At 35.9% G+C, this 11,131-nt stretch overlaps 1 protein-coding gene across 1 annotated transcript; it reads right to left on the bottom strand.

Annotated features, from left to right (window-relative positions):
* Positions 1-1,261: 1,261 nt before the first annotated feature.
* On the bottom strand, positions 1,262-8,198 carry sfxn3 (sideroflexin 3). Its single transcript, XM_039672238.2, has 11 exons — positions 8,061-8,198; positions 7,152-7,327; positions 5,686-5,856; positions 5,075-5,173; positions 3,737-3,812; positions 2,975-3,060; positions 2,114-2,241; positions 1,876-1,925; positions 1,730-1,779; positions 1,583-1,630; positions 1,262-1,503 (listed from the first exon to the last, which is right to left on the bottom strand). The coding sequence occupies exons 2-11, from the start codon at positions 7,313-7,315 to the stop codon at positions 1,407-1,409; spliced, it is 969 nt and encodes a 322-aa protein (XP_039528172.1). The 5' UTR covers positions 7,316-7,327; positions 8,061-8,198; the 3' UTR covers positions 1,262-1,406.
* Between the last annotated feature and the right edge of the window lie 2,933 nt (positions 8,199-11,131).

The raw sequence follows: 11,131 nt of genomic DNA on the forward strand, positions 1-11,131 counted from the left end.
ATACTTATGCAACATATATATTAGGCTAAACAATATTTGCCAACATGGAGTGCTCAAGTCAAAAACAAACAGATCTCTGTTGCCTCTCAGAGGACATGATGGGAATAACATCACTTCAATGAGCCTTTTTCATCCCAAAAAAGCACAGAGTTCAGAGAGTCCGATGGCAAAGGAACACCGTAAAGGTTTGGTAACTTCATTCACAAAAAGAATAGGAACCAGAACCAAGAGACAAAAACTACACACTGTAACATTACCACAATATGTCAGGGAAAACTAGTTTGATCTTATTCGCTCAGATTATAGGAGCTGTTAACTTACAAAAGGTAAGGTTATATCATACACTGACTACAGACACCATATATATGTATATTATTGATACATCATCTCATAGATTCCCCCATGACAACAATAAATAAATCTGATTGTTGTTCCAATAACTGTTAATGTTTGAGATGATAGATGATCAAAGCAGGGCATATGAAGCAACTCTTTCTTCATTCTCTGAATTAGCATATTTCTTCTATCAAGCATGAGTGAACTCTGTTCGTATAAATTGCTCTTGCTGTCTGAGAGATGTAGTGCTTCTGTCTTTAAGCCCAGACACATTCTGTCCCATTAGGGGGAATTATTTTTACAATCACAATAATAGATATTATTTTGACCTCTTCACAATTCTTCTATTTCAACACACAAACTACAATCCACACAACCAGATATCTCAGAGACTTAAAACCACACAGGCCTGTAAGGCTTAAACAAAAATAATGAAGTATGGCCTGCAGGAAGTAAAGATGTACATCAAAGATAGTCACCTAATAATTAGCATTTTGATGTTCTCAAGATCGAGTTGATGTTCTCACATCTTAGGGATTCTTTTGCAGTACAGAGAGTGAAGCACACTGCATTTGCTGCATAAGTGCACTTAATGGGCACATAATGGAGCATGTAATGTGGAAATATTCCTGTTGAAAACCCAATTTCTGGAATTGTCTTCAGTAAGAACGTGCATGTGAGATAAACCTTTGAGCCACAAACCTGGAAAACTTAACTAAAGAAGCACTAACGAAACAAAAAAAATCTTACAATACGGATATGGTAATAATCGAGAATAAATCAATGTGATGAATGTATAGGTAAATAAGTCAACATGTGTGTGATGGGGTTTAAAACATCAATGCAGCAGTTAACATTCAAGCTTCTAAACCAAATCCAGCAGCAAGTTCTGCCCTTCATTGTACATAGTCACTAAGGATTGTGCAATAGCATGGGTAAAATTGACAAAAATATATAACTCAAAACAGCAACAAAAAAAAAAAAACTACCTTTCTATCTACCTTTCAAGTTGTGCCCACTAACCTCCAGTGCAATGGAAGACATCAGAATGGGCTGCAACCTAGACTGCTCTACAGACCCTTGTTGAAATAAACAGTGGTGATGTGAGGATTGCTTTGTCGTAAACTCTCTTGAAGTTCCGGCTCCAGGCTGCTCACCTTCATAGAACTTCACACAGACAGAAAGACATCCCAATTCAGCACATCCAACAAACTAGGGGAAAATAGATTATATTAAAAGCACTCACCTTTTCTGTGGGAACAGGGCACAGCACAACGGAGTGGCAAACACCAGGCTGTGGGGATGGATATTTTAAATAAATCATTCATTCATTGTTTTATACCAGGATTGCTGTGTATAGCAAATAAACACACACACAAAAAAAAAAACTCACCAGAATCCTACAAGCCCAACTTGTACAGGGGCATTGAGAACCGGGAACCGCTGAGAAACGGACAGAAATTTTGCGATGCACGTTAAAAACATCCATTTCGCTTACAGATTCAGAGAAATGCTTGAAATTAGTCTGTGATTCTTTACCTTCATGAAAGCTTTCTTCTCTAAGGCATTCATAATAACTGGAGGAATAGCTGTTTGAGAAAACCAATGCAAAAAAAGTTAAACACAAGGGGACCACTCCTAAGTTCATATTTTACCTTATCTTTTTTTTTTGGATGTGAATAAGAGGTTATTAAAATTAATCAATAAAAAACATCAGAAATATAGAGAAACTCCATTATCATTAACATTAAAAAATAATAATAACACAAAAGCTTACCCATGGCTGGCACTGCCATGCCAATACGAGACACCACCACCTGCACTATGGCTTGCTGAGCAGCTTTAGTTGATTCTCCGACTCGTTTACCCTCAGCATCAGTAACAGGAATACCACACTTCAGCTCTCTGTAGAAGTATTAAGAAAAGAGAACTCATTCAATGGCCAATCCAACATTTTTAAAGCCAATTAAAGTGCAGTAAGCACTTCGAAAAACAAATTAACAAACACACCCTTCCCTTCTGTGCTCTGCCCCTAAAATGCATGAACGCAGTGCAAGAGTGGATGTTTCTGTATCATAGCTGGAGCGAAGCAAAGATGACCAACAACAAGGAACTACAAAAATGTCACACAGTACGCAGGAGTACATACAATCAAGAGTTGGTTGTTAGTCGGCAGAAGCACTCCAATAGCACTCAAAACTGCCCTGTTCCTATAGCTAGCTAACATTACAACAATAGCATATTTTGGTTCTGTGAAACATAGCAAAACCAATGTTCCTCACGTATGGAGCAGAATCAACATAACCTTGGCATTTGTTTTCAGGCCTTCCTGTTCTCGTGTCTCCAGCACAGGAAAGCGGTTCAAACATTACCTCTAATATTATTATTATTATATATTCTGATATTTCTCTGACCTTCTCTTTGTAATGTCTTTCAGCCATCTCTCTTTCTAGAGTCTTTCTTCAAAATCTCCCTCTTGTTAAATTTCTCTCCTTCCCCATCATGAGTGGACACACCCCCTACTGCTGATTGGCTACAGGTGTGTTGTGGTGCTCTATGATCCATTTTCAATTATAAATTAAAAAAAAAAAAATTAAGTAATTCAAATTCTGGAAAGCAGTGTTTTTTTTTCACTCACCTTTGTCTCATGAAGGGTATGTTGATACAGTTTGCTGCTGCCACTGCAGCAAATGGAACAAAACGTCCCATAATAGCAGGCAAGTGCTGGAGAGAGATAAGACATTGAGTGACTATTGCACAAAATTGTCCACAAATAATAAACCAGCATTTAACAGTCATTCAAAAAGGTACTGACACACAAGATCAACAATTAAGCCAAGAAAGCAGTAAATAAATACATTTTGCTGTATGACAGGTTTGTTTATGTGTCTGAATACAGGGGGGAATATATATATACACACATATATCATTCAAAAGTTTGGGTTCTGTAAGATTTATTAATATATACAGTATAAATTTAAAGAAATGCATACTTTTACTCAGCAAGGACACATTAAATTGATAAAGTGACCGTAAATAAATTTATGTTAGAAAAAAAAAATATATATATATTTTTTAAATTTAACATTATAAATTTAGAATTTGTCAAAGAATTCAGAAAAAAAGACTTTCACATGCCATCACAAGAAAAAAATACATTCAAATAGAAAAGTCATTTTAAATTCTAATAATATATGTCACTTTAATTTTTTACTACAATTTTGATCAAATAAATGCAGTCTTGTAAGCATAGAGTAATCGACAAACATATAAATGGAAACTAACAATATTGAGAAGTAAACCAATATCTTCAAAAATGTTAAAGAATTTAAAGAATTGTTAAAAAAAATACACTCTGTATTAAACTAAATATTGAGACAATTTGAAGGAAAGGACAGACCTTGGTTAGAGACTTCAGGCCAAGGGCTGTTATTACAGCTCCAGTGGTCGCACTGACGTAGGCCGCACCAAGCTGACTGTAGAGGCAAAAATAATTTGCATTTAAGAATTATGTATTGTTATGCGTTACTGAGCAGATCACTACATAAATATTTCTCATGAAGCTCATAATTGCCACACTGACATATCAGAATTTCTCCTTCACGAAGACTATAGTTCAGAAAGAGCAATGTTGTTGAGTAGTGATTTCATCCCTAAAGCATGTGTAGCATGTTGTTTGTACACCTAAATCATGTGTACAAACAATTTTAAAACATTATAAGCCTTGTTACGTAACTCCTAACTCCAACAACTGATTCTTGGTGAAAGGATGCAACAGGCATTTATATTATTAGATGATAAACTGCTAATAAACACATGATCAGAATGGAAACATAAATAAATGAGCAAGCTACTTAAATCTGCAAGTATTCAGCATGTGTAGTGATCATGAAACATTGACAGAAGATGAAAAGTAGTATCTTTTTACTAATTCTGGCATATTTACATGGTGCAATATCATATAAAAATCTCATGAATATGCATGGTCCTGATCAAATAAACTAATAAATAAAGACATCTCTGCTCCATGGGAAGTTCATGAATTGCAGGTGGAATAGACTCCAACATTTGTGTCATATGGCTCATGCAACAGCTTTCAGGACACTAAAGGCAGGCGTAGACAGCATGACTGTACTGCACGGCAAGCTGGTGCCAATCACCTGAGCTTTCGCGCTAAACACAGAGACTGGAGCTTTCAAAATTGCTGCTATGACTTTGGATAGAAAAAAAAAGACGAGTGTAAATGATTTAGTAAAAAGCAGAGAAAAGCACAATCATTCCTTTTAACAAAAACAACTAGAGAGTTTATTTGTGTGTGTGTGTGTGTGTGTGTGTGTCAGTGTATGTGCAAGCTGTGGTTGCAGCCACATGGACTATAATAAATAATATTTATAGATCTAGCCAATGAGACATGGTTGATTTGGCAATAAGGGACATGCTATGGGCACTGGTCAAAATAGCTTAGACTCCCCTAATTTTTAAAACGTTTAAAAATAATCGGGAGGTGCTTTGTAACTTATTCGATTTGGCTAGTAATTTCTCTCACACAATGCAAGCCATAACCATACGAGCATCAACGATTTCACAACATCAAAAATCATAGCGTGTAAGCCCGGCTTATATACCAATAAGTTGTGGGCGAAACACATCATCACACCAACAAAAGGTGAGTTGTCATGAGGCCTACTATAGAAACCTGCAGCTAGAGTGTATCTAGTAGTGCTCTTAGCCTTCATACTTCATGGTGAGTGGCGCGTCTCCACTGCGGTTAGTGTAGTTGACAATGGCGTTGAAGGACTGGTTAACCCACTGCCAAAACACCACTGCTGGGGTTGTCCTGAAAACATAGAGAGAAACTTGAATTTAATGAAAATGTAATGTGTATGTGTATTTTTTTAAAACTAAAAGACATTTATTATGAGACTTCTTGGGCAACGCTGCAGTCATAAGAATCTCCCACATAAGCCTGTAATTTGAGTCATGTGTTGATCTTGCTCAAAATGACTCATTAGCAGATGACTCACTGATCCAAGTAATTATGTGAAAAAATACTTTTTGCACTTTTTTTTCAATCTTATTCAAAGTATTCTTTTACTCTCTACATTTTAAGAGCACAAAATACTGCCATAAAACGCAGTCAACCTTCTAACCCTGAATTAAACCACTAAACTTAGCCATTCAGTAGGACTGCTGTGTTTTCCATGATGACTCATTTAGGAAATATTCCATGGAAAGATTTACTCCCTTTCCTTTTATAGCACAAATGTATAACATTTTCAGGTCTAAATACACTTCCCGTCCATATGGTGTTCAGAACGACGAATGATCAAGAGTGAGTGCTCTTCTTACCTGTAAAAGGTGAGCATGCAACCCGTAATGGTCATGTTCATGGGCACTTGTGCAGACATGCGTCCAACTATCAGCATTTTCTCTCCTGTGTCTGGGTGGAAAGCAGAGTCGTAGATGTATTTGGCCCTCCATAGTTGATCTTCTGTTAGCCCAGGCTTCACAACTCCCGACCTGTGAAAGAGGGCACAGCAGAAAGACATTTTATTCAAGACATGTACAGTAACACATCAAAACAATAATGTAACAGACTAAACTGATAACAGCATAGAGAGCTGAAACAATATTTAAGGTAAAGTGTGTTTAAGCCAATCATAGGTTGATTCCTACGAAAAGTTCTGTGGCGTTTTCAAAACATTGCTATTTTTGTTTGAGCATATCAACCAGCAACAATGGCCAATGGCATTTGGGGTGGGACTGGGATCTGTTTGTCTGACCAATGGGAGAGGGTGGAGTGTTTGAAAACAGCCAATAATAAGACTTAACAGGGCATCAGAGCTAGTAAATAAAAGTTATTTATAATGTTTTTGAAAGAAATCTCTTATGCTCACCAAGACTGCATTTATTTAGTCAAAAATACAGTAAAAAGTATTATATTATAAAATATGATTAGAATTTAAAGTAACTTAAAATTTTATATATTTTAAAATTGGATTTATTCTTGTGACGACAAAGCTGCAAATCTTCAGCATCAGTCTTTAGTGGCACATGATCCTTCATAAAACATTCTAATATGCTGATTTGGTGCTTAAGAAACATTTCTTAGTATTATCAATGTTGAAAAAAATTGTGCAGCTTAATATTTTTTTTGAAAACAGTGATACTATATTTAAGGATTCTTTGACGAAAACAAAATGGAAATAAGAAACCCATCATTTAGGCTACTTGAAATAGAAATCTTGTTACATTTCATAAATGTTTTACTGTCACTTTTGATCAATTCAATGCGTTCTTGCTGAATAAAAGTATTTAAAACGCATTTTATATTCAGTGTCATTTTAATACATTATGGTTTTTATGATATACTAATATATAGTGATTTTTATAAATGCTATTCCCCTCACATCATTATTACCTAGCAGTTTTATCATTCATAAATAATAAAATTAGTAAAATATTACAATACAAATATTTGTGTCAAATACAATCAAAAACAAAACCTCAGCAATAAAAAAAATAAAAAAATCAACACACAGCAACAATTTAAAAGTAGCCCAATTCAGTGGTAAAACCACAGATATAGCAACCCTGGTCACAAAGATGTGAGGTAGGATAAGCACTTTTAATCAGCTGAAATGTTTTATGGTTCTGTTCAGAAAGGGAAATTCTATATATATATATATATATATATATATATATATATACATACATACAGTACACATACAACATTTCCAATAATTGGTACGGCAACAGTTTGTACATTATCATAAAGGACAGGATTTCACCCCAAAAGTTCATAGACTACTGACCTGTAGTCCTCCACAGTAACTCTGGCATCCTCCAAAACCTCACTGGACAGCAGCACGTTTCTGGGGTCCGTCACCATGAAGAAGTGCTGAGCCCGACCCATAAATGTGCCCTGGTCCCATCGTGGTTCTTTAATGTTGATATTCAGTGGCAAATCTCCAGACATCCTATTCGCCTTCTGTGAAGATCACAGATAATCTGAGAAACTCAATCACTGATAAACAAAATATGCTCTCAAGCCTGAGAAACAAAATTTGCTGTCAAGCCTGATTTGGGTGAATAAGGCCATGTTCACAATTAAGAAAAAAAAAATTAAAGTTAGTGTGAAAAATGAAAGCAAGGTAAAAGTAAAACTAAGACATTTTATGACTGAACCCTGTTTACTAACAGACAGTTTTATTGATACTTAACACGCTTAACGTCGTGCACGCCCATAAACAATAATGTCTGACAAGTTACCATGTGAGATTAGAAATGCATAAAAGAGCAAGGACTAGACCGGCTGTTGAATTTACAAAGATTTTAATTTGAGAAAGACATAACTAAACTGCTTTACAACTATAGAAAATTTCACCGTTTATTTACCATGGAAAAGCGAGCGACATAAACCGCATAGATAACAGCTTTTGTAGCTAATGCTAGCTGCTATGCTGGGGGAATGTAAACGAACAAGAAAATTTCAAATAAAGACTTTTCCTATGACATAAGACTCATTTATTTTGATTGAAACTTTGAACTGTCCCGCTGTTAAAAAATAAGCACTGTAATTAAGCACCCATAACCCCTTCAACCTGCTAAGATAACGTTAGCTAGCTATAATCTCACACTTACATGGACACAACAACCAAATCGACACAGACAAACGTGCATTTTTGTTCAAAGGGTCATTCAATAAAATATGTGACACAGACCTTGCTAAAAGACCACAGGTAACGTTCAGGTACACCTTGAAGCAGATGACCTCAGTGCTGACTGCTTTCCTCTGCGTAATGACAGTATACACTGCCCGCACTTCCGGTCTGCGTCTGAAAGTCTGCGCGAGAAGGTTGAAATGATGAACGTGCGTTTTTTGTGTGAAAAGGCGGTGTTTGGGCCAGAGAGATCTGCAGTTGGCTCAAGATACTTGGGCGTGGATAAGAACAGCGTTATGATTGGCTGATGGTTCTAAAACGGGGCGTGGATAGGAGCTGCGTTATGATTGGTTATCTGCTTCGTGATTTCCTGAGATAGGCCATTCATTGGGAGCGCTAACCTGCACACAGAGCAAAGTTGCTCTTATGGGGATTTTTTAGCTTTGTGAAAAAAGTGTTACTTTAGCCCTTTTGCAAACTTCCGCCACATTTACCACCTGAAAAGACGGATTTATTCCTTAGACCACACGTATCCTAATTTATCCTAACGTTGTCCTTGTTTGCATTTTGATTAAATAGCTGTGTGGGTAACGTTATATTTTTGGTGAAAAATTCAGAAATCTTGACTTTAATGTACACAATGGATACCACTAGAAAATAAATTCTAGATATGTGGTGAATTAAGCTTGCTCTGCAATAAAATCTGCTGGTATTCATACTTTATACACCCCCTTTCAAATTCAGAGCAACGAATTAGGGACTATTCACCCAAATAAATAAATAAATAATAAAAGAAAAATATGTCATTATTTACTCACCCTCATGACGTTCCAAACATCTTCGGAACACAAATGAAGATCTTTTTGATGAAATCTAAAATCTTTCTGTCCCTTTGTTGACTTAGCTACACAACTAACACTTTGACGCTTCAAAAAGTTCATAATGAGATCCTAAAACTAGGCCTAATCCATATTAATCGAGCGGTTTAGAACAAATTTTCTGAAGAAACTGAATCACTTAATATGATGAATATAGGCTGCTATGATGAATAAAATCAATATTTTGATCATATAAAATGTTCATGTCTCTTCAGAAAAACTACTATATGAATTAGTTTTACGTTCTCTTAATGAACTTTTAGATTGGTCTATGTGGTAGTTGTGTAGCTGTCAATGGAGGGACAGAAAACTCTAAGATTTCATCAAAAATATCTTCACTTGTGTTCCGAAGATGAAGTTTAGTAGTTTTGTGAAGTTTTGAGTAGTTAATGGCAGAATCTTCAATTTCCCTGTAAAGCAATGTTGTTAAATGACCACTACATGGCAGTATAGTGTCATGAAAGATGCTCCAATTTCCTTGAAGGGGATCAATTATTCACAATTTGATCAAAAACAGTTCTCTGGTAGAAGATCAAACAGTCAATTGCAAACATTTAATCAAGATAAATAATGTAATCACAAAGAGGAGAAGCATACAACTTGTTGAAATGTGCTTCAGTGTATGACTGATGGCAACGCGCGCTAAACTGCAGACCAACGTGAAACTTAATTGGATCTTGTTCCACAAGACCACTGTTCATATAATACTCTAATGCTATGAGTGACGATTGTCAACCACTGGTCCAAATGAGTTTGTGCACTGCAGTGTCCTTCTGAGCTGCTCCATAATCCAATCACCTGCCCCGAGAGGCGGGCTTAGAGGAGGCTAATATTGTCTTTGTCTCAGGTGAGGTCATGCGGCACAACATGGAGACAGGTAACGGCGTTTTATTTCATCGAACTTTGTTTTTGTTGCATTAAGGCATAACATTATCAACAGAATAAGTAAAGTAAATCACTTTTATTCCGCATGAATCTTACTGTTAATGCAAATAATTTCCTGCTAACCTGTTGACTGCATGTTGCTTAAGGATTTAACAGAGTGACCTTTGTACATTTGTGAGATATTCTCACCCAGAATCATTTAGACTAGGATATTGACTCTCGAGCAAGTCAACACTTTATCTCTGTGAATGTTGTCTTCTATCGTTCACGCTTTAAGCAACCTGTTGGTTGTCGCTGTCCTAGGTGCTGATGATGACACTGTCACTTCTGTTAAGAGATACAACATGACAATATCAGAATGCATGTTGGCTTAACGTTTAGGTGGGTCAATGTGACGCATTTTGGATACAGTTTATAAGGAAAATTAATAAATCCTTTTTTATCGTTACTACAAGGGTAATGGATTAATTTAGGAATTTGATACACTTTTCGTTCCCCCCAGAGAGAAGCAGCACATCTCACCCAAAAAGTCTGCACTGTCATTTTGGGGAGATACACTGCGTTCTTCTGTTCTGAGGGAAGATATTTCACACTGGTCACCTGGACACACCCACTGACTCTTTATTATTGGTGTTTTTATACTTTTTATAATCCTAAAAAATAATTAGAATTTCTAAACTCAACCAACCATTGTCTTGATAATAAGAATCTTTTTTTCCCTACACTCTTTCACATTCTTTCAATCAACTTTATGAAGTGTTACTTGGGATGCTTATCAAAAATATGCCCATATGCTTGTTGGCTGCTTTTCTTTCACTGTTTAGTACAGGCTCAGTACAAAAAACTTTCAATTGCAAGTTTTTTTTAATCATGATGAAAAACATTAATTCAGTCAGGTGTGTGTGGTCTAAACTTTTGACTGGAATAATGTATGATAGACACTTATGTGATGTAAACACATAGAAGTGTCTTTTATTTTCCAAAACAAAATATGAAGAAAACATTAAATAATAATATAATAATAATAAGCCAAATTTAATTTAATTTTCATGATGAATCAATTAAGTGTATACATATATATACTGTATATAATATTACTATATATAACCAATTACCAGAAATTGCTAATGCAACACCCTATTCTTGGGCTAAAAACAAAACAAAAAACAGGTCCTACCATATTAGTGTCCCACATAAGCTCAGTATCTCTTGCTGTGGAAACAGTGCAACCCTTAGCTTTCCAGAATGCAATTATTGCTGATATCACTTTACCTCCCATGGGAAATTACTCATTGCCCGGCTGGGTTCTCACAGATCTTTCTCTGTCGTCTTGGATCACTGGCAGGTAAAGGTGAGAGGACCAGATGA

The sequence above is a fragment of the Pimephales promelas genome, chromosome 11 (assembly GCF_988280905.1).
Source record: "Pimephales promelas chromosome 11, fPimPro1.hap1.1, whole genome shotgun sequence".
Taxonomy (NCBI): domain Eukaryota; kingdom Metazoa; phylum Chordata; class Actinopteri; order Cypriniformes; family Leuciscidae; genus Pimephales; species Pimephales promelas.

Bases quoted from the DNA above. Each gene is read 5' to 3' on its own strand.
- sfxn3 (XM_039672238.2), bottom strand. From the start codon at position 7,315: ATGTCTGGAGATTTGCCACTGAATATCAACATTAAAGAACCACGATGG. The intron at 1,926-2,113 runs GTAAGCTTTTGT...TTTCTCAAACAG, and splicing joins CATGGCAGTGCCAGCCATGG to CTATTCCTCCAGTTATTATG. The intron at 1,631-1,729 runs GTGAGTTTTTTT...CCATCCCCACAG, and splicing joins GTTGGGCTTGTAGGATTCTG to CCTGGTGTTTGCCACTCCGT.